At 57.2% G+C, this 23,069-nt stretch overlaps 1 protein-coding gene across 4 annotated transcripts in view; it reads right to left on the bottom strand.

Annotated features, from left to right (window-relative positions):
• Positions 1 to 509: 509 nt before the first annotated feature.
• Positions 510 to 23,069, bottom strand: part of ADGRG1 (adhesion G protein-coupled receptor G1) — a 37,910-nt gene continuing 15,350 nt past the window's right edge. For 3 of the 4 annotated variants that reach the window (XM_044256066.1, XM_044256067.1, XM_044256065.1), the window contains exons 2-14: positions 12,272 to 12,369; positions 11,231 to 11,653; positions 10,464 to 10,596; positions 9,741 to 9,888; positions 9,043 to 9,174; positions 8,594 to 8,710; positions 8,334 to 8,379; positions 7,978 to 8,081; positions 6,869 to 6,987; positions 4,789 to 5,057; positions 3,646 to 3,754; positions 3,017 to 3,285; positions 510 to 1,872 (exon numbers count right to left, since the gene is read on the bottom strand). In XM_044256066.1, coding sequence (XP_044112001.1) covers positions 1,742 to 1,872; positions 3,017 to 3,285; positions 3,646 to 3,754; positions 4,789 to 5,057; positions 6,869 to 6,987; positions 7,978 to 8,081; positions 8,334 to 8,379; positions 8,594 to 8,710; positions 9,043 to 9,174; positions 9,741 to 9,888; positions 10,464 to 10,596; positions 11,231 to 11,653; positions 12,272 to 12,335 — 2,064 coding nt within the window. In that variant the 5' untranslated portion in view covers positions 12,336 to 12,369 and the 3' untranslated portion in view covers positions 510 to 1,741. Of the gene's footprint in view, positions 1,873 to 3,016; positions 3,286 to 3,645; positions 3,755 to 4,788; positions 5,058 to 6,868; positions 6,988 to 7,977; positions 8,082 to 8,333; positions 8,380 to 8,593; positions 8,711 to 9,042; positions 9,175 to 9,740; positions 9,889 to 10,463; positions 10,597 to 11,230; positions 11,654 to 12,271; positions 12,370 to 21,083; positions 21,249 to 23,069 lie in introns of those variants that run through there. The other variant, XM_044256068.1, reaches the window with a different exon arrangement.

Raw genomic sequence — 23,069 nt, forward strand, 5'->3', positions numbered from 1 at the left:
CTGGAAAGACAGGACCAGGGATTGGGGGAGCGGCTGGGAAAGTGGCAAAGTTAGCTGGGCAGGGCCAGGGTGAGCGTCACCCCTCTTGGGCCTCACTGGGGCTGGGGGAGGGCCTGGAGCCACGTGCAAAGCCCTGGGCCCCCCAAATCCCAGGGCAGGTGGAACTGTAGCTTTGCTCTCTGCCAGCTCCCACCAGTGCCAGCTTGTCCCAGTGGCTCCGGGAAGGCTCCAGTCTCCAGGAACAAGGTCTCCAGGCTTCTGGCTGCCTTAGTCCATGTTCCACGCCATAGCGATGTCTGCACACGCAAACCTGGTTGGGTCCTTCTGAGAACAGCGGTCCAGCTCTCCAAGGCCTTACAGCCCAGTGAAGTGCACAGTGAGAACAATCAAGTGGCCTGTCCAGCACCTGATGTCCTGAGAAGGGGGACCCCAGCCCGAGGCCCTCCCTGCTACTTCCTGATTGGCCTGTTTTTGTCAGCGACTCTTGATAGAAGCACAGAAGAAAGTGCTCCAAATGTTTACACTTGTTTATTAGGTGATAACACCAAGTTGATTTTTATTTCTTTTTCTGTGTGCTCTTCTACAGTTTCCAAATCCTCTACAATGAACATCTACTTCTTTCAATTCAAAAGACAAATGAGATAGTGCTTAAAAAGAAAGTCCTCCCCCATCCTTAAGGCTGAGATCCAGATCAAATGTCGCCTCCTACAGGAAGTCTTCCTGGATCCCCAGCAAGGAATGGTGGCTCCCCTCGTAGTTCCAACCTTTTAAGAGCTCGTTGGGCTCTCCGCCAGGGCCACCAGGGGATGCACGCCTCCTTCTTCCCAGTACTGGGGCAGAGACAAATTTACACTGCTACGCTCCACAGTTCTTGCCACAAGAGGGCTTTGAGAGAAGCCGGGGGTCCGTTTGAGGGGTGGGCTTGGCAGTGGTGTGACCAAGGGCAATGCAGCTTATAGAAAGGCCCAGAGGGACAGAGAGACCTAGCCCAGCCCAGAATGTCTACACTAAGCCTGAGTCAAGGGCGGGAAAAGGCCCGTCCAGTAAAGAAAGGTTACTGGCAGGCACCCAGCTGCTCTTGGGAGCCACAACCCAAAATCCAGCCCTGGAATTGGGACCCTGCCCAGGACTGAGTAGGGGGCTGGAGAGCGAGGGCTGGGGAGGCTGACGGAAGGCCCTGGGCTCAGAGGTAGAGGAGCTTCTGCTATGCTCCAGGAGGGGCTCCCCTCCTCTAGAGATCTGGCTCAAAGCTCTGCCCCAACCCCATGTGCCCTGAGTACCGCTCTCAGGCTAAAATGACAGGAGCACAGGGTGTCCTTGTAGAGATCGCCAGAGACAGAGCGGCTAGGGCCCGGGGCCCAGGATGCTGCCAGGCCTCACAGGACCAGGACTCGGCCTTGGGGCCCGGGGGCTTCCTCCGGCAGCCATGAGGGCTGGGCCCAGTGGCGGTGAGTTCAGCTGGGCCTGCAGCCCCCAGTGAGGACAGCAAGGTTACGGTCCCTCTCCTGAGCCCCTGTGAGCTGGACTGGGGCACCAAGCAGTCCACAGGCCAATCCGGAAGGCCCGCCTGGGAGTCTGGCTGCTGAGGGCAAAAGCCCCCTCCCCCGGGAGGAGCTTGGGCCTTCTCGCGCGGAGTCTCTGGCTGCCCCAGGTGTCAGGCCTGGCTGTGGGGGTGGCAGGCAGGGGTGAGGCGAGGCCGCATCTCTGTTTCCTCACGCAGCTCCCAGCGGGTGGCGGTGGCCTAGATGCGGCTGGACGAGGTGCTGCCCGAGCTGATGGGGAGCCTGGCGCTGTCTGAGCTGTTCTTCAGCTGGGAGGGCCCGCCCCGGGCCTGCAGCCGCATGGCCCAGTACCAGAGGAAGATGAAGAAACCTGCAGGCAGTGATGGGATGCAGGGTTCAGTGGGCGGGGGGTGGTCCTGCCCCTTCCCCTCCTCCCTACCCAGGCTACCAGCATCCCTGTGACTGGGAGGGGACCCCACCATGCACCAGACACTGTGCAATGGCCTGAGCCCCAACTCATTTTATTCTCTCAAGTTCTCATGAGGTCAGGCCTAGTCATTACTATTCTGTTTCACAAACAAGGAAACTGAGGCCCAGGGAGGTAACGGGCCTTGGTGGAACCAGGAGTTAAACCTTGGTATTTAGACTCCAGACTACCTGTTTAAGTACCACTGGGACAGAACAGAGGGGAATGTGTGTCTGTGTGTATCTGTCTGTCTGTCCTTGGGTGGTGGGGGTGTGGAGAGGGGTGCAGGTAGAAGAACCCTGCTGGCATTAAGCCCCGGCCCTCATGATCCCGCCCTCTACTCCACTCCCCTCTGCCCCTCCAAATATCCTTCAACCTCACTGCCCCTCACCGTTCTTCCATCCAACAGCCTAGTGCTAACCTCAGGACCTTTGCACTTGCTCCTCCCTCTGCCTGGCACACTCCTTCCTTAGATCAGACCCCCTCAGCCTGTGCCACACACATGATCCCCAAGTATCTGTTACAATGCAGATCTGATTCAGCAAGTCTGGGGCGATCAGAGTCTATACTTCTAGCAAGCTGCCCGTGATGCTAAGGCCCACAGGCTAGGATCACACATGGAGTCACATGGCCCTTGGTCTCTCCCTGGCTGGGCCCTTCTGCTGTCTTCAAATGTCTCCCACAGAGGCCTCAGCCCAGCCCAGATTTTTCTTCGCATCTTCACTTGAACTGCCCTCCTCTCAGAAGGGCTACGTGCTTGTCACCCCGGTCTTTCCCACAGGAGATGAGTTCCATGGAAGGAAGGCCCTCACCCAACCAGTTCACAATGTTAGCCCCAAGGCTTAACACAGGGCCGACACAGAGCAGGTACTCAATAAAGACTTGTCAACTATGGCCAAGGGGGCGGGGTGGGGGGCACTTTACAGCTGGGAAGACCGAGGCCTAGAGAAGGGAAGCCTTCGATTTGAGTCCATATCCTCCCTGCCCTGTGCCCCACGTGTGGGCCCCGGGCCTGGGGGCCAAGGGGTGGAGTCTTCTCCATGCCTACCTTGGAAGGAGGTGACGATGCTGAAGAAGTAGAGGACAACAAGCTGGAAGGTGCCGGAAGCGAAGGAGAAGAAGACCAAGGCCCAGGGCAGACCGAGGACCAGGCTGAGACCCAGCAGCGTCAGCACGTGGGGCCACTTCTGGGCATGCGGGCGCAGCCGCAGGATCTGCACCACCATGGTGCCCAGCATGGCCGTGTTGAACAGGAACACCAGGCTGAAGAGGCCCAGGTTGGTGACATGGTTGACCAGCGAGTCCCGGATCCAGCACCTGGGGGCAAGTGTTCAGCGCACAATGGCGGGGCTGGTGCCTCAGTGAGCCCGAGTGCCCGGAGACACCGCGGACTCCTGGGGGGACATTACTTTCCAGCTCTCCTCTGTGCCTTCGTCCTCTCCAGCCTATTCCCACTCGTGCCAAGAAACCCAGGTGTGACCCAAGGTCACCAGCGAGAGATGGGCAAATCTGGGCCTGTGCTCACCCTCCCTGACCCCCCAGCCACTGCCACGCTGGCACCTCCAGCAGCCCCAGGGCCCAGGAAACTCCCCGATCAGTGTGGCCTCAGCCCAGGCTGCTCTCTGGCCCCTGAACCACAAGGCCCATGTTCCAGCCCTGCCACACTCAGCCACTCACATGGAAGGGTAGATGACACTCTCCGGGGTCCTCTGGACAGCCAGGATGATGGGGCCGTAGTTATTCACATCCACAAGAGCCACCAACATCACCAAGAAGACAGGGAAGCCTGCAGGCCACAAAGCATGGAGCTCAGCCTCCCACCCTCGCATGCCCCCTCCCCTGCCCTCCAGCAAGACCTTCTCCCAGGCTTATGCTCCACTCCATCTGGGGTGGGTCCTCTGTGATCAGACCCTCCCCTTCCCCCACTCCAGTTTGGGCTTCCCATAGGGAGCCCTATCTCCCCTGACCTTCCCCCTTCCACCATCCCAGGGGGCCATGGGAGAAAGGGCCTTCATTTCCTTGCCGAGGGGCAGGATGTCAGAAGGGGAGATGGGAGGCACAAACTGGGAAGGTGGGGGACAGCTGAAGGGGGGACTTCCAAAGTCTGCACTGGGCCTTGACCTTGTCCATGGACTGGAGCTGGAGAGCTCTCCAGAAAGAGTCACCCACCACCAAACACTGGGGTCTTGACACAGAGCTAACTCTGAAGGAATTTTATGTAAAACGATGGAGTGAGCCAAGAAAGGACCAGATGAGAAACACAGAGGAGCAGCAAGTTGGGTGAGGGACATGGGAAGTTTGGACATGGGGACTTCTGGACATCCAGAAGGACTTGTGGTGTGCCCCCTGGGCCTCCAAATCTGACTGAGAGGTCTTGGCCATGGGTAAATTGGGTGGTCTTGGCCAAGAACAAATGCCAAAGCTATGCGAAATCTGCTACATAAGCTTAAGAGGATCCCCAGACAGAGCCACCACCAGCCTCGGTGAATTAGGTGAGTGGAGGACTGGATGACATCCCACTCCTCCCCCCACTGGGTGCCTTTGAGCAGTGCACAACCTGCACATCCATACGCAATATCTCTGTCTGCAAACCCCCTTTAAGAAGAGTGAGCCATGTGGAGAATATGTGTTTCTTGGGGCAGTGGTTCCCACTTCATCTTCCTAAAGGAAACCTTAACCTAGCCAAAGTCAAGAACAACTGAGAATGGGTGGGTGAAGGGAACAATCAGAGAGGTAAGCAGAGAAGTGGTACCAGGTGCTGCGTTTTACCAAGTAGGAGAGGCAGGTCTGGGGGCCCAACAGCGCCCTCTACCAACTTACCCCAGCCCGTGATGCTCAGCTTGAGCAGGTAGCCAGGGACATAGGTGCCAAAGACCTCGACCACCAGTCGGTAGAGGTTATAGCCCTCGAGACCCATCCAGCAGAGGCAGGCGAGCAGAGAGAAATGCAGGAAGATGGCACTAGCACGGCAGCCAGCCTCGGAGCCCGTCAGGGCCACTGGCTCGCTCAGCAGGAAGCTCACGTCCAGCAGGAAGACGGCCAACAGCAGGTTCATGTGCACTTTGATGGTGTAATCTCGAGGCTTCCTCCTACACACGAGAGGGGGTGGGGTCACCCTGGTGGCCAGCTTGGAAACGTGGTGGCTGGACTTCTCCACCAGGCAGCCTTCCCGGGGTGTATACACACACACACACACACACACACACACACACACACTCTCTCTCTCTCTCTCTCTCTCTCTATATATATATATATATATATATATCCCATGCCTATGGCTGCAGCCAGATCATTCCCCACAGGTCCCTGTGCACCTACTGTGTGCCCAACACCCACAGGCTCGGGCCCCATGAGCACATTGAACAACAGATTTAGCCACGGAGAGAGCAAGCAGGACAAATCCAGCCACTATAGACAACCAGATGCTCCCAGAGCTGGAGGGAAAAGACTTTGGATTTGTTGCTGTTTTTGGAGAATCCATGCCACCTGTGTTCTATGTCCTCCTGTCTGTCTGCATAGTCATGTGTCTGTGAGGCTGACTGTGGGGGGAGGGGAGGACAGTATGTCTGTCTGTCTGCGTTTGCAAGTCTGTGAGCTCATCCCAGCACCCCTCCCACCTCAGGACTCTACCCGATCCAGGGAGGCAAGGCTGGCATTTCCTCCCTGGGCCCCCACCTGTGCACTGCCCAGCACCACCCACCACCTGTGCCAGAGGGCATGACAGGATAGCCACGCCCACCTACCCCTGCCACCAGCTACTGCCTTGGGCTGCTCCCTCCCACCACAGTTCACTTGTCTATTAAGTTTATGAAGTGGGAGGACAGCCCCCCTCATTGGGTAAAGCCTCAGTCCCTAAGGTTCCCTGGCCCTGAACTTGGGCACTTTTGTGATCAATGGGTAGGGCTAGGGGGCTCGGCCACTGCCCCCTGGCCTCCCCTGAGTCTGCCAGGTGTCCCCTGTCACCACTCCAGCCCCACCATGTGCACAGCTGCAGGCTCACATAACACAGTCACCTCGGTGCCCACAAGCACACGACTCCATCCCCCCTTCCTCGCACGTGCAAGCATGTGAGCATGCTCTAGGTGCTCGCACCCACAGAATTTAGAGCGCCCCCCCCGCACGCAAACAGACCCAGGCCCACGCTGCAGGTGGACCTCCACTTCAGCCAAGCTCAGCGCTAACCATCCAGACTCATCCATGCAGCCAGTGTGAGGAGGGGTGAAGGCGCTCCTTCCTCCACCAAAGCCTTCCCGTGGGCACCTTCTTCCTCAAGACACCCAAATGACAGAAATGGAGCAACAGAATCTTCCATGGGGGGGACAGGGTAGGCTTTGCCAAACTTGAATGCTCGCAGGGGCCAGGCCTTAAATCAGACACCGCATGTACGCCTGTCTCTGCCCCTTCCTTGCTGTGTGGCCTCAGGCAAGTCCCTTACCCTCTCTGAGCGCTCTTTCACAGGGCCCTTGTGAGGACTGAACCGATTTCATGCATGTAAAGCACTTAGAACAGTGGGTAGCATGTGGGAAGCTCCAAGAAGATGTTAACCATGATTATAATTGTCAACATCCTATTATTATGGGCCCCCAGGGGTGATACATCTGATTCTTCCAAGGCAGAAATCTAGATTTTTATGTCACCTCTCCCTGTGTTCAGTGTTGGCAGATAATAAAGTTTTTTAAGTATCACGTCATCCGAACACCACGGATCTGAGGAGACCCAGCCCCCGGGGGGCGGCTGACTTTAGTTCCCAGGGCTCCTTCCTGCAACCACACACACATTTTGGGGTGAGTCAAGCCGATCTCCAGGGTGGGTCTCCATGATTGTGGGGTCCCGACCCAGGGGCCCAGAATGAAGGTTCTCCCTACCCCCGCCTTTCCCCCACCCCTCCTCCAGGCCCTACCTGGAGCAGAGGTAGGCAGCAATGGTGAGGACACAGGCCAGAGCGGAGATGACGCAGCCCACGTAGGAGACGAGGGTCAGGTAGTGTTTGTGTACGGCATCTACCTCCACAGAGGCAACCTGGGTCCACAAGACAGGCAGGGGCTGGCCTCAGTGTCCCCAGCTTGACACTGAGGGATTGCCCCAGGTGAAGGCCAACCTGAGCCTCCCGGGGGGGCCTGGAGCATCTGTGAACCACCACCACCCAGAGCTGAGCAGAGGCTGGTCCGTGAGTGCATTCTTTGGAAGGGGAGGGGGTCTACAGTTCTCACTGACTCCTCAAAAGGGTCCCCCCACCCAGCACAGTCAAGAACCCTCCACTAGAGGGCGCCCGGGAGGCTCAGTCGGGTAAGAGTCTGCCTTCAGCTCAGGTCATGATGTCAGGGTCCTGGGAATAAGTCCCATATGCAGCTCCCAGCGAGGAGCTGGCTTCTCCCTCTCCCTCTCCCCCTCGCTCCACCCATGCTCTCTCACTCTCTCGCTCTCAAATAAATCAATAAAATCTTTAATTTAAAAAAAAAAAGGACTCTCCACTAGAGAATCCCTTTTCCAGCCTGACACTCATTTTTTTTTCTAGAACTCAACACCGGCGTGAGCATCCCACACCCAGGAGGTTTGGAAGACCACTTTGTTCCTCAGAAGCTGGGTCCCAAGATTCTGGGAGACTGAATCTAGGACACAAAGCTTCTGTGATCTTGGGGACACTGAAGTCCGTTGTGAGGTTCTCCACAACGGGCCTCAGTATCCCCTCGAGGGCTCTTTGGAAACGTACTTGTGCCCTTCCCTCAGCCTGTGGAATCAGAATTCTAGGTTAGGGCCAGGAATCTGCATTTTTATCATGCACCCAGATTTAGGAATAAAGTCTTTAGTGACCAGCTCTCTTGCTTGCTAGCTGTGTGACCTTAGGTAAATTGCTTAAGCTCTCTGAGCCCTGGTTTCCCCATCTATAAAATAGGACAGCAACAGGAGACGCCTTGGAGGTTGGTGTGGGGAACAAATGGCATATTTGTGGAAGGTGGCTGGCAAAGCCAACCCAAGGTATGGCTGCGAGGCAGGAAGGGGACCACTTACCATCAGCACCGCAAAGTACGTCAGGTGGTTGCAGTGGCAGGATGTCTGCGTCTCTCTCCGGTTGGTCTCACACCCAGCATCACTCCAGCTCCCCAGGCTGCTCACTGAGGAAGGGTTCCGTGATGCTCTGATCAAGGCCAGTCCCTCAGGACCCCACTGGACCCCCCCAAAATGCGTAATTGTGCCACTCTTCTGAGCCTTTGCTTCCCTTGGCAAATATCTAGTCTGCCATCATTCCTTCTTCAAAGCCCACTTTCTCCAGGAAGCCCTCCCTGATTAACCCCATCTCCCTCACTCTCCAGGACCCCCTTTCTCCTCCAGATATCCACCCAGCTCAGAGAACCCTCCACACTCACACGTTGGGTCTTCCACCCAGAATACGCACTGGAGAGTCACGTTTTTCTGTAGGGACAAGAAAGGAGAGTGGACCCCATTACAGCCTGCTCCTTTCCGGGTCAAACAGAGGAAGTCAGTGTCAGGCCACCACCCTGTGTGGACCTGACCGGCTGAGGTCCTCAGCCAGCTGATCATTTTGTTAAAGACGAGAGGCTCAGAAAGCAGGGCAGAAAAGACAAGCAGGGGCCCTCGTCTCCGTGGTGGGTTTGCCTGCACTCACCGGCTGTGGCTGGTGCTGGAAGGTGAGCACCACGGGCTCGGAGAGGTTGGCTACTTTGGTGTTCTGCACAACAATACCCAAGACCTTCTCACCCAACACTTGACTGGAATTCTTGTCCTAGATACAAGAGATGGGGGAGGAGAAGAAGGGTGTGAGGGCTCAGGGCTAAGAAGGCCCAGATGTCCCCTAGTTTCTCTAGACTCCTGTCTCTCCCCCACACATCGCTCAGAGATGCTGAGTCTCCCTCTGGCAACAATTCTTGCACATGTAGTCATTTACACTGTAGCGAAAACAACATAATTTAGCATTCTCCTGGGGAGATTCGCACGTCACAGTTCCATTTCTGACCTTACAAGGAAAGGCTCTGACTTCTGGATGAGGGGGCTTGGCTCTATGCCTGCCTTCTACCTCCCCATCAGACAGAAACTGCTTTCCCTGGGGCTCCCCACCTGGAACAGAGCTTGACTGCTGAAGTCCACCAGGAGGAGTCTCTTTTCGGCCTCCCCTCTCCGGCCTTTGGTCTTCTGGAAGAGCGTGCCGGGCAGTAGCACGGAGTACTCTTGGATCTCGCTCTGTCCCTCCTGCAGACCAGAATCCCCATGGCGCTCAGCCAGAGGTGGGCTCCGAGGCCTCCATCCACCCCCGCCCCCAACACCTTCCCCGGGCACTGCCATCTCGAAGCCTGCCTCCTCCTGGAAGCCTTCCTTTTCTTGGCTCCAGTGCTGGCTGGGAAGCCTGGTGGGTAGAGCCCAGGGCTCTGGGGGCAAACAGGCCCGGGAGACTGCTGTGCCATCTGGGCTACCCGCGGTGGGGAGGATGGGGGCAGCGTGGTGGCTCCTGACTAACAGGCCCACTCAAGGGGCAGTCTCAAGACTGACATGCACACACAGGTGTTTGGGGGTCTTCTGTTCACATGGGGAGTACTGTGAGAACCTCTGATGCCGTTCACCCCACCCCACCCCACCCCATCCCCACCACTCTGCTAGGAAGGGTCCTGTGCTGCGAGGCAGCCGCTCCCAGGGTATTCCCTGGGCCCGAGACCTTCCTTGTCAGCACAGATCTGGCTCCCAGAGGCCCCTGGGGAGGGGTGTGTTCATGCTTCTGTGTCTGCTTCCAGCCCCGGCCAGCCTGGCCCCTGACCCCTGACCTCGCGCCTGGAGTGGATGTGCAGGCCCTCGAGGCTGGCGGTGGGGTGCAGCTTCCATACTGTGGCGTTGACCAGATCCTCCTCGAAGGACAGCGTGTCCCCGGGGAACTTCACAGAGGTCAGCTTTGACTCCAGGCTCTGCAGCCTCCTGGCAGGGGGAGAAGGGGCGGGGAGGTTGATCCTGGCGGGCAGGGAGATGGAGCGAGACGGGGAATCTCGGCGGAGACACAGGAAAAGAGACAGACTGAGACAGGGGAAGGAGGGTCAGGGGACAGCAGGGAGGGAACAGGAGAGAAAACAGCCCTAGGACAGTGCTGGCTTGGGACAGAGAAGGCCTGTGGGTGAGTGGGAGGCAGGGTGAGAGGAAGTTGAAATGACAGAGCAAACAGGAAAGGGGGGCGATCCCGAGCACCAGGTTCCGGGCCCAACTGTGCCTGGAATGACCCGCTCTGTGGCCATGGAGCAGCCCTACCCATCTTCGGGCCTCAGTCTGTCAAGCTCTCAAATGGGCCCATCGGTTCTCCTTTTTTGGTGGGGAAGAGGGCTTGGGTGGCTGTCTGGGGATGGTGATATTTGTTTTTACAAAGGTCAGGGGTTTGTCCTGCGGGGCTGCATTTTGATTCCTCCCCAGGAGGTGGAAAGACGAGGGGAACATTCCGGCCCCAGGAGAAGTCTCCATCGCGCCTCCCTGTCCACGTCTGGGTCTGGGGGGGCCACACTTACTGGCTGGCGGGGGTGGACGAGGGCCTCCTCGAGATCTTTCCAGGGTGCCTCAGAAGCTGGCTGAGCTGCTCGAGGTCCTTTTTCAGCTCGCACATGTCCACCGAGGCATTGTGGGAAGCCTTCTGGGGAGGATCTGGAACAGGGGACAGACAGAGGCTGTTAACCAGGAGCCAGATGCCGGCCACCCATCCTACTCCCGTTTAACCCTCTGGTGACTGTGAAGGCCTCTCTCCCCAGTTTTACAGAGGCTGAAACTGAGCCTCTAAGACAAGGGTGAACCCCCCAAGGTCACCCAGAAGCCGGCCAGATAAAGGCTCTGTGCCACACGGGACCCTCCAGCAACTCTAGCCCCAACAAGGCCGGCCGGGACACACCTGCCCAGGTGCCCTCCTGTCTACACATCTGGAGCTGGGAGGGCCTACCCCGGGAGGGCTGTGAGGGTGAGGGGTTTCATGGGGCCTCTGGCTTCTGACACCCAGTCCTATCTTTTCACACTTTCTGCTCCCATCCTGGGCAGGCCTCATCTTCCTTCACCTGGACCTCCCCTGCAGCTTCTGGATGGGACTTCCCCCTCTGCCTTCACCTCTACCTTTCCACAAACCTTCCTGAAGCACACCTTGGATCACAACCCTCCCATCTCAGATACCTTCAGTGGCTCCCCACTGCCTGGGAACAAAGCCCAAGGTCGTGACCTGTCATGCAGACCCAGGTCACTGCCCGGCCTCCTGGCCTTTGTCCAAGTTGCTCCTGCCTGGAAGTTGCCTTACTGTGGAAGGAGAAGGTGAAGCCGGCAGCACTGGGCAGACTGGTGTTCCGGGGGCTCCACCAGGAGGTGACAGAGGTGGCAAGCAGTGGGGGGCCTGGACCCAGGCTCTCCTTGTTGTGCCGGAAGCACAGGAGTCCAGAGGCTTGGTTACTCAGCAAGAAGTTGCTCTTGCCATAGTGGAGTTGCAGAGTCCCCGCGTGGTGGTTCCAGTATAGGCAGAAGTGGTAGAGGCCCCTGGGCTCAGGGAAGAGCTGGGAGGCCGGGAGCACCGCCGGGAAGGGAGCGTGGATTGTGAGGGCTCCCTCTGAGTTCTTGATGGAGATGTGCAGCTCTGACGTCTGCTTATAATGGAGGCTGCTCTTCTGTGTCTGGTTCCTCTGGCCACAGAAACGGAAGTCTTCACGGGGGCCCCCACCACGGGTACCTGAGGAGATAAAGACTACAGATGGGACTCTGGGGCAGGGAGCAGCCAGGGGGCAGGAGAGGGGTTTAGGCCTTGGGCCCAGAATACTGGATCCCGGCACCTGAGACCTAGCACATTCCAAGGGTCCATACCTCAAAGATCTGCAAAAATGTGAATGTGCCCTACTCACAAATTACCGGCTTTGAATTATGACAAGAACTAAAAATTAATAATAATTTCAAAGGCAAAAAACATTTCAATAGCAATAAAGTACTTCATGAGACCATGTCTGCCATAGACTGTTATGCAGGCTGTGCACTGCACAAGGATGCTCTGGCTGCAGAGCTGAGTGAGGCCAACCCCAAACTGTGCACTGTGGGGCTGCATCCCCATAAAGAAGGGATGCTTTTTTCTGCAAGATACCATACACTTGCTCCCAACCCCAAACTGTGCACTGTGGGGCTGCATCCCCATAAAGAAGGGATGCTTTTTTCTGCAAGATACCATACACTTGCTAAGCTGCATCTAAAGTCCTGTGCCTGCCCAAAGGGATTAGTGGATATGCTGGCAGCTGTCCTACAGATGGGGGTGCTGTAATGTAAGGCACAACAGTCCCAGGGCATCCCTGAGATCACCTACCTTGAACCAGGAAGAGCAGACCTAGCGAGAACAGCACCGTCTGCTGCAGCACTTGGGAGGCCATCTTCCTCCCCAAGGTCACCCTGAGAAGTCAGCGCCTGAAAAAGGCCAGAAGTGTTAGCCGGGGCCAGATCTGCAAGGTGGTTGGGCCAGCCCTGCAGAGGGGGAGGCCAGTGTATCTCTGGTGTGGGATGTGAGGTAAGGAAGCAAGTGTGGAAACAGCCCATGGGTCTCCCCAGAGCTGCCAGAAGCTGATCATCAAGGGGCAGCAGCCATCTGGAGCCCAGCCGAGTTCAAGTCCTGGCTCCTTCTCATACATGCTGCATGACCCAGTGCAAATCACAGAAAATAGGACAAATAATAGTACTTGCCTCTAGACCCAGCAGTGCTGGTGTCATCTTGGCTAGAATCTGGTGGGCAAGGCTCCACAGCAACAGCTGGAACCTCCCTCACCATCTTGCCCCTCCAGGAAAAGGGTGGCTCTTCGGGTTCCCCTCCAGGAGCCTCACCGTCATCATCCCCAAGACCCAGCTCAGAGAACACCTCCTTCGGGAAGCCTTCCCCAACTCCCTCTATAGTCAGTCCTGGCCTCCTTTGCGTCCCACCACTGACCAGGGCCGCCTCTGTCCCCCAGGCAGTGCAGGATGGTTCATTCCCTCCTCAGCTAATGAGGAAGCTCCTGGTGCATCTCTCGGACAGGGCTTAGTGCATGGGGGTTGCTGGACAAAGGCTAAGCAGTTGGACCCGGGAATGAAATGAAGGATCAGCGCTCCCACAGCGCCCCCTGCAGGGAACAGTGGAGAAGGGTGCTTCCTGTCCTGACCACCAGGGAGAGCCAGTTCCCAGCTGCCCCCAACTCCTCCCCTTAACCACAGCTGGAAAAAGGCAGAGGTGTGTTCCAATCTGATAGGGAGACACTGTCAGTGTGGCGGAAGTGGGGGGAGGTTTGGTTTCCCCTTCCCAGTTCCACCCGGCATAGAGTGGGCACTTCTGGCCCCCCCCATGGCCTCCATTAACTGAACACCAGTCTGCCAGCCTGTGCTCTCCCACCACACCCCTGTACCTTATTCGTTGTCACTTCAACCCTGTGAAGTTGGCCCTCCCGTTAGCGCCTTTCCCAAACAGGGAATCGGAAGCCCAAGGGGTTAAATGACCTGCCCAAGATTATTACAGAGGCCAGACTTTCCCAGCCTGGTCGGGACTGTGATGCCTGGTAGTCAACTGCATGCCCGCCCCTTGGAGAGAGTGGCCACGGCCAGCTGGCCCCAAGACTGAATGAGGCACCGACACCCATGCAGCCTTCTTCAGTTCACAGGGAACTGTGTATGGCTGTGGCAATATTTGCCATCATTTGCCACAAGCCTGGTAAAGGGAAGTTGGAGACCTGGGTACTGCATGAGCAGTCTCTGTTTAGAGGAAGCCAAAGGGGGCTTCCAGGAAGAGGTGGCTTTTGGACAGAATATTGGAGGGTTGCATTAAAGAGATGGGGTACCCAGGCAGGAGCTCATTGTCTCCTTCCTTGAACTAACTTGACCCCCTGAGGCTGGGCCAGTCTCCTATGTCCCACCATGCATAACGGAAGCCCAATTTCCAGGTCCATGTCAGTCCAGTCATTGGTCAGCTTGATTCATCAGCTTGTCTCTGTGGCGTCACATGACCCCTTAGAAGAAGGCTTTGAAAGTGTTTTAGGGAACGGTCCCTGTCACCCAGGTTGCGATTTTAAGGTTTCACTCTGTCCTCTCTGAGCATTTTGGTCCCTTTTGTAACCACGTCCTGTCACCTCAGACCAACAGGAGGAAACCCAGCCTCTGGAGACAGAGACATAGCCCTCCTGGACCCTCTTCTTTTCAACCCCTCCTGCCAGTTCCTGCTGCTAGCTACCTCTGATCCCTCATCCAAATGTCACCTCCTCCAGGCAGCCCCCCTCTCTGCAACCATTGCTCTACACTTATGAACTTGTAGCTGACAGATCACTTAGGGACTTGGTCCAAATTCTCCATTTTATAGTATCTGGATTCAAGGCCCGGAGAGGACCAATGACTTCCTGACATCACACGGCAAGCAAGGATGCAGCTGGTCAAAACTCCATGTGCCTCTGTGGCCCACTGGCCTTCAAAGTAAGCTACCCCTGTTGGTAAACAAGGCCCTGGACAGGGCAGAGTCAACCATTTTTGCAACAACCCTCCTGGATTGAGCTTTGAGAGCAAAAAGGCCAAGACAAAGAAGTGACCTTCCAGTCACCGGAGGGGCACATGTGAGGTTGCATGAAGTCCCGCGAAGGGGATTCCAACACAGACGACCAACTGCATGACTCTGACCCTTGCAGGCTCATCTCCACTCTACCCTGGCTGTTTCAACAGCCACTCCAAGGTGGATCACTCTGTCCCCAAGGGCATTCTTGGGATTTGAGGGGGAGGGTCTGCCTGGCTTCCTTTAACCGGCTCTTAGGCCGTGGATTGGACTCTGGAGTCAGACTGCCTGCGTTCAACTCCAGCTTCTCCTGCTTGTTAGCTGTGTGTCCTTGGGCTAGTTCCTCACCCTCTCTGGGCCTCACTTGCCAGGTCTGTATTTGAAGTGATACTTGTAAAGGACTTAGAACATGGCCACGCATGTAGTCGGCGCCCTAGGTGTCGGTTAAGTATCTCTGCGTACTTTCTGACCGGCTTATGCCTGCCCCTACGTCAACCCCCCAGGGACTGTCACAGGGTCCTACTCCCTCCCCTCCCACTCTCCGGGCCCCCTGCCTTGTGGTCCTGGCCAGCTCAGCCTCCAGAGCACCTTGATGGGAAATTCTTAGAGCATGAAACTTCCCTTCCGGGAGCGCAATGGGAAGCTTGGAACCCCACCCAGAAAACCTCCATCCTTGCAGCTCTGATGTGAGGCTGCTCAGAACCCTCTGAGGGGCAGGAGAGCAGGGCCGGGGACAAAGAGAAGATCCCAGCCCTTACCGGGAAGGGGGAGGGCACTGCCCGGCTAGTCTGCTTGGCACCTTCCCAGCCCATTTCACACCTCAGAGAACCCTGCCCACTCTCGTGGCACCCTCTTCCTTTCCTCCATCCCCTGCCTGTGGCTGGGGGGTGGGGGGAGGGAAGGTAGGCCACCCCCAAACCCCATACACACACACCCCCCCCACAGGCAACTCAGATGCAGTCAGCATCCCTGACGGGGACCACACTCTCCCAGGACCTCCAACAGGGCTGCAGAATGCCCTGGGCACCACCCCGGAAACCCCCCACGTGGCTCAGCCAAGGAGGGAGGGGTCCTGTGCTCTGGAGGCTAAACCCCAGAACGAGGAGCCAGGGGCCCATACGTGGACCTCGATACAGACTGCAAGGGCAGAATCGTGTCCCTTGTCTCTGAGCCGCAGACTATCAGAGCAGGACAGGCCTCGGCTGTCTAAGACCCTTAAAACCAACCATCGGCGCGCAGGCAAGATCAGACCTCACACAGCACTGGGCCAGGGCCAGAGTGCCGCTGAGAGGGGGACTCTAATGGCAGCACCCCGATGATCCCAGCAGGAGCATCACGTGAAATCCCCAGAGCCACCCTGGAAGGCTGGTCTCACTGCTTTGCCATTTTATGGACGAGGAAACTGAGGCTAGGGAAGGGTTAGCCGATCCAAGATCACCCCAGAAGGAGCCAAGACACAGACCTGCATCTCGCCCTAGAGAACCCCTGGCAGAGGTCCTAGACATACATGCCCCCCCACTTTGGGAGGTCCCCCAAAGAAAAGGAGCTAAGAATGAGGGGGCAGCCAAGACCACTGGCAGGTGCCGACAACTCCAGTCTGGGAGAGAGGGTCTGAGGACCAAGTCCCCCAGGAGAGATTCCCCTCCCATCTCCCCTGCTGGAGCAGCTGCCCTTGACTTCAGGCCTTCCGTAAACACACACAGGGAACAGAACGGTCCAGCCCAGCTTAACACAATGAGGGCCACCATCCCAAGGTCCCCAGGACACAGGCAGAGCAGAGGGTGGCCAGGGCTTGCCTAAGCCCACACTCCCCCACCCACCCCCAGTACTGGCTGGGCCCAGGAGAAGCCCTGCCCATCCTCATGGTCGGGGAGGGGGCACTGGGCAGGGGACCTGTGGCTCACTTTCTCCCCACGGAGGCCTGAGTCACTTCCTCTGCCATCCGTGTCGAGCCACGAGTCACCACTGGCCCAGTCCAGGCTCCTGGAAAACCCATTTCCTCTGAGGACGGAGGTGGAAGTTGAGTGGACAGGACCTGGTCTGGTCGGCTTGGAGTTAACCCTTTGCAACCAGGCACCTCTCCAACATACTTAGTAGGCTGATGCCCAGACCTGCGCCACCACCACAACTGCTCTTCTAGAAGTTCATATCAGAGGTGCCCAAACTCGCCCGTGGGTCAGAACCAAGCCAGGGAGCTCACGAAAGTGCAGATTCCCCAGCCCCACATCCTGAGGATCAGAGGCAGCAGGTTTGGGGCGGGGCTTAGAGTCTGGCTTTAACAAGCATCCCATTGATGGACACTCCTAGGATAACAGTAGCCCTGTTTTCCAGAGAACATCAGAGATGAGGGGGCCCAAGTCCAGATCCCTCAGCTGCTGAATCACATGGCCTGGGCTGGGGGTACCTCTCCACCCTGGCAAGGACACGGCAAGCCCCTCAATGGGTCACTTGGTGCTTAGCCAGATGCCGGCAACCTGGAAGGGGCTTCCCAAAGGACAGGAGGGGTGGAAAGGGAGCCCTGGAGTGGGTTCTCAGGTGTGAGCCTCATCTTGTCTTCCTCGAGGGTGGGACAGAAGGGAAAGGACCCAGCTCAGGTGTCCTGCTCCAGCCTCCATCTCTGGCTGCTCTCCAGTAGCAGAGGCAGGGGCAACACGGAGCTGCAGGCTACCTCCCTGAGCCTAGGGGCAGAGGGCTCAGGAAAGAAGGACATGACCCAGGACAGAGACAAGGAAAGGACTGGGTGAGCGGAAAGCCATGAGAATGTAAGCCCACATGTGAGTGTGGGTGTGTGTGCACATATGCATGTACGGGTCTGCAGGGGAGCAAGGGGAAAGCAGAAGAAGGCTGGGAATGGGGGCAGGTTAGCTCTGTGGGGGAGGAACAGAGGGCTGCTCAGACCTCAAAGGGCAGCCAGAGAAGGCAGTTAGAACAGAACAGAGCACGGCGATGGCAGGTGCTTCCTCCGTGGGGGGTGGGGCAGGGGGTTGAGAAGACCCTCCGCTGGCACTTTCTGAATTATTTGAGAAAACTAAACCTTACTTAGAAACACCAGCTCTCCAACAAATCAATGGAGGGACCCACATCAGACCTGGGTGGGACCCAGGGCCATGCCCATCCTAGACCAGCACACCCCCCACCCTCGGCAGTGCCCTCTCCTCCCTCTGCTCCCATTCTCCAGTGGGGTGGCCAAGCTCAGGCTAGGTGTCCACCTCGACTAGAAGTTCCCCCCCGGCAGGGTGTTCTGGGCTGGCTGGGGGAAGCGGAGTGACTTCAGTTTTCAGGAATTCCTCTACAATAAAGGAGAATAAAAATTAAGCTGCCTGTCTGCCGCCAGAGGCTGGTGGATGCCAAGTCCGTGCCCACTCACTGCCCGGGGTGAGTCTCACATTCTTGCACCCGACCTGCTGGAGGGCCGTCCCTGCCCGCGTGGCCCCACCTCCCCGCGGTTCTGGTCTGGCCAAGTCCATGGGCAACGACTCCCTCCGTGTACCCAGTGGGAAGACTGAGGAAGGGGGGAAGCAGAGAGCTGTCTCCTAGGATGGGAGGAAAGGGTCTGTTGGATAAGACTCCCCAAGAGTCTTATCCAGAGCCGCCCACCCTGAAGCCTGCTTTATCTAGCACCAGAACATTCACTTAAGGGACCTCAGAGAGGCCAACGTATAGTTTCGCAAGCAGACGTGAGCCTGGGCTTGGGTGTTCCTGCCTCTAAGCCTTTTCCACACACTGGTCCTCCTCCCTGGGATGTCAGCCTTAGGATGTTTCTGATGCCCTGAGCCTCGGGCCTCCACACCCCACCCCTGCGGCCTCTGCACTCCAGCCCACAGTGCCTGGCCAGACCCCACACGGTGGGGAGGTGGGGGAGGGGGTATGGTCTGTCCAGCACAGTGGGAAGGACCCTGGAATCCAAGGAAGGGGATTTAGCAAGTGCTAAATCCACTTAGCAAGTGCTCAGTTTGTGCTGGTGTGGAGCAAAGCACTTTGCACAAACTACCACTCAGTCCTTACCGTGAGTCCAGGTTACAAAGGCTATTATGACCCAATTGAAAATTTAAAGTTTAAAGAAAATGAAATTAAAGTCCAGAGAGGTTAGGTGAGGCCCAAGATCACACAGCAAGTAGCCAAGCCAGAACTCAAACCCAAGGCCACCCAACCTCAAAGTCATGCTTTTTGTCATGGTGGTCTCCAGAGTCCTATCCCTTCTCTGGGACTGTCTCCTCATCCTTACCACGTGGTTAACTTGCCAAAGCACTTTCCAAGAAGCAATAGTTCCCAAGTTAGAGAAATAATGCAGGCCCTGCTGGGTCTTATGTATTAGCATGTCAAAGGCTCTGATAAGTCCTGCAAAAAGAAAATCCACAGAGCTTGGTTGGGCTTAGTTTCCCAGCCCACTGTGATGGCACATCCTTTTTAGCATGGGCACCTGTTATCAACAGGAGAAGCGAGCTTTTTGCTGGCCACACAAGATAAGAAACGGGTCAGCACCCTCCCCTCCCAGGCTCCAGCCCCTCCCTTTCCCTCAGAGGCCATTAGCTATCAGGAGATGGGCTTCGGGAGCCATTTAGACTGTGATGTTCCCCCAGGCAACTCATCATCATCCTTGACACTTCCAGGTGAGAGGTCCCCGGGGAGCCTGGGGTATGTGCAGCCCCATCCCACCTCCCTCCTGAGGGCTACAGCAGTTCTTGGGGAAAGGGGCATTGCCAGCCCTGTCCCCCGCCTGGCCTTTCCATTAAAGTCAGCTACAGCCAGCTGGGCCCTCAGCCTCTCCTCAAGCAGCTGGGAATTGAGAGAGAGAGAGAGAGAGAGAGAAAGAGAGGGAGGGAAGGGCAGAGAAAGAGAAAGAGGCAATATGAGCATGCCAGAGCTTTTAGAAGCCGAGAATCAAAGCCTCTTAGAATTCGAAAATGGATTACAGGGACTTGGAACCTAAAAAGAGAGGAGATCAGAAAGGGTCCCAGATCTGGCTGAGGCTGGGTTCGGACTCAGGCGCCAGGGTTTTTCAGGAGCAGTTTGGGAAACCGGGTGCCAGCCCCATGCCCCTGGCACAGTGTGGGGCCTGCCCTTCCAAGCCTCCCCACAACCGTCTCCCCAGGAAGCCGCTGAGGCTGGGCTCCAGGGCACCAGGACACACACCAGTCAGCACCTGCCCAGAGAATGCAGACGCCCAGAGTGGGGGTGGTAGGCGCTAGGTGTGCTGGGTCCAGAACTAACTGCAGCCCGGTGGCCCCGGGAACTTCTGGCCAGCCCATCCCCTCTCTGATCCCTGTCCCCATCTGTCTTCATGGGCTGGGCCTCTGGATGCTTCCAGGGAAGACCAGGGCTTATGGCCCAGGTGGCAGCCAGGAGCAAAGAAGGTGCTTGGCCATCTCCTCCTCCTGGCCAGACTCTCTTCCCTCTCAAACCACAGGCAGACCTCAGCTGGCTGGCTGCAGTGTTCCTTCCCCATCTGCGTTCCCACACTGCCCAAGGCCAGGCCTGCAAGGTCCGCCCAGTTAGCATCCTGCTGGGGCTGCAGATCAGCTACTCTGGGCCTGGCAGGGCGCCCGTCTTTGGAGTATAGCACCCTAGTATTCCCAAGGCCAGCCACGAGCCCTCCCTTTCTTTCTTCCTCCTCCGGGTCCCAGATCCCTGGCTGAGAGGTGCACAGGACACACGGCCAGGTGTCCTCCCCCAAGAAAGCTAGGGGCCTGGGAAGGGCAGTGGAGGCCCAGACCAGGATCCCACCAGCTCACTGAGCACCACAGTGTCCTCCATCACTATTCGCACCACCCCCCCGCCCCGACAGTGTGCTCACCCCCTCCAGCAACACAGCTAACATTGATTAAAGCTCTTGGAAATGCAAGACTCGAATCTAAGCTCTTGACACAAAGGAACACAGTTATCCTCCCCCAAACCTTAAGAGACATGTGCCGGTATACTCATTTAACAAATAAGGAAACTGAGTCCCCGGAAGGTGGTACTACCTGCCAGGGACTGCCCAGCCAGCAAGGGGAGGGCATGAGATGCTGCCCCAGGACCTGGCTCCAGAACAGATGCTCTTGGCTTTGTGGCCCTTGGTTCTGTGGCCCGTTTACCCTTAACCTTACCTGACTGTTAGAAAGCCTTCTCTTTCAAACTTGCAGGAAAGGTGTTTGCAGGTGTATCTCCTTGGGGTTCCAAACACCCTTCCCCTGAGGGCCCAGGGGACCCCATGCTGGGGATGCAGCCTCCCAACACCCCTCAGAGGCTTATCTGTGTTCATTGAAGGGGCAGCCCAGAGCTAGAGTGTGGCTGAGGAGAGTGGTGTGGAGCCCTTACCCCCAACCACTTCCTCCCTGTGGCTGCTGACTCCCCCTTTGCATAGCCTCTGGGCCTCCAGAGGGTCCCTGCTCCCACCTAGCTCCACCCCCACCCCATCCATCAGCTACCCTAGCAGTGCTGGGGAGAAAGGGGAGATGGGGAAGAGGGATGGAGGGAGAAAAGAAAGAGAGGGGGAAGGGGAGGGAGGTGGGAAGGAACAGGGGAAGGGGAGGCAAAGGAGGGGAGGAAGAAGAAGGGGAAAGGGAAGGGGGGGTGGGGGAACAGGGAGGCAGCACCAGGAATGAGAGTGATGGAGGGGAGAAGGGAGGAGGGGAAATTGTACCTGGGCTCCTCCTTTGTGGCATCGAGTGGACTGTAGTACATAAAGAGCTTGAACCGTGAACCGAGTGAGCAGAGGGCTGCAGTCTGCTGGGCGGGTGGATCGTTTTCTGGGGAGAACTTTGAAGCTGAGCCACCCCAGTCCCTGCCCCCTCGCTGGAGCTTCAGACAAAGCGGGCAGCCACGGAAGAGGCGCGGGCTGCGAGCCCCAGCCACCAGCCTGGGAGAAGGGGCGCAGGTGACAGCAACCCCTGGCAACCGTTGCCCTGGCAACCGTTGGCAGCTGCAGGAAGGGGACTACGTCACTGCCCGGCTCCGACCCAGCAGAGCACAGGCGCCCTAACTTGTCCAGGACCCAAGTCTCCTGACTCAAACACTGGCCGGACCAGGAGGGAGCCGGCAGGAGGAAGGGCAGGGTGGAGGGCGGTGGGTGACAGGTCACGGAGAGCAGCACCGGACACCTGCTTGAGTTTGTCAACATTGACTTTAAACTAAATCCTTTTGGGACGCGGCGGGGGCCACTCTTGTGACCAGAGATGCCTATTAGCAGCTGCTTTTGCCCCTGGAGGCTGCCAGGCTATGGCCTTGACCTCTTCCCAGGCTGGACACCCCTCCAACCCTCATCACTGGCTGTCACAAGTGCCGAGCGTGCACCATACTTCTCTAGAAGCCTTCTAGGTTGCCACAGCCCACAAGGAATCTTCCTTCTGAGTTATCCTTAGGGCTGGGGGGTTCCTCCTGGCTTCCTTCCAGAGAGTTCCCTGAGGGACAAGAGTGGGTCAAACCCGCCTTTCTGTGCTGCACACTGAGTACCAGGGTGGGAAGGGAAGAGAACACAGTCAAAGCTTCTGAAACCCCTTCTATGTGCTTGGTACTACCCTAGGCATTTTGGAGATCTCTTTCTACGGCTCTCCAAGGTTAGCTCCGTGGAAGCTATCTTCCAGATAAGCAAACAGAGGCTCAGGGAAGTGATGTGACTTGCTCAAGGCCACCCAGCTGGTAGGGAGGGATGGGAACCTCTAACCAAGATCTCTTCTAAGACACGAAGACATCAAGACCAAATGTGGATCTGACGCTTGACAAATCCCAGCCCCCACCAAGTACACATCCAAACTTTATTTGATCGCCTCCAGTGACAGGGAGCTCACTTCCTCCCAAGACAGCACATCACTTTGACCTCTAAAAAGTCCTTCACAGCCACCTAGTGCAAGAGGAAAGAGCATCGAAGACAGGGGGTGGCGTCCATGTGCCAGACAGGGCAGGGAAGAGAACCAGGGGCAGACGTGTCTGCCTGGGCCTACGGCTCCAGACCAGCATCAGACCAGGAGACAGGGCGGCGCTGCTCAGGAGGCTAACGGGCTAGGGTCTCAGCCAAGCAGCTATGAACACTTTCCCAGAACAAGCGGGGAACCCCCTTGGCAATCATACTCGAAGGGGCCAGAGGGGGCTTTGCGATGGTTTCTGGCAGAGGCCATGGGAAAGGCAGCAAGGGCTTGGGGCTGGGGGGGATGCTTTGCCCATGCACCCGCACACCTCCTCTTCCATCCCCAACCCCCACCCGTGGACCAGAGCCAGCGGGGCGGCTTCAGTCAGGAGGCAACTATTGTCTTGCTGCTAGCCCAGAGCTGTGTCCCATTCAGGCACTATTTTTGGCCCCCCGGAGGAAGAGGAAAAGAAAGCAAAGAAAGGAGTTGCTGTTCTCAGTGGAACCTTCTCCCGGAAAGGATTCCAGGGCCTGCTGGGCGAGAGAAGGCAGGCACTGTTGAATCAGAAGCTTCTATGCTGAAAAAGAGCTGGCAGGGGGCTGCAGTTCAGGGGAGCTAGGCACAGATGGGGCACCCCAGGCCTTTACACACACGTGGTACTCACTAACTGCAGGGACACTCAGAGAAGCAGAGGCACAACATCACAGGTCCCACCCAACGTCGCAGAGCACTTGGAATTCTAAAATACTTATGATAGCTCATAGGTCATGGCTGCCCAGAGCCAA

This window comes from Neovison vison, chromosome 7 (genome assembly GCF_020171115.1).
Source record: "Neovison vison isolate M4711 chromosome 7, ASM_NN_V1, whole genome shotgun sequence".
Classification (NCBI taxonomy): domain Eukaryota; kingdom Metazoa; phylum Chordata; class Mammalia; order Carnivora; family Mustelidae; genus Neogale; species Neogale vison.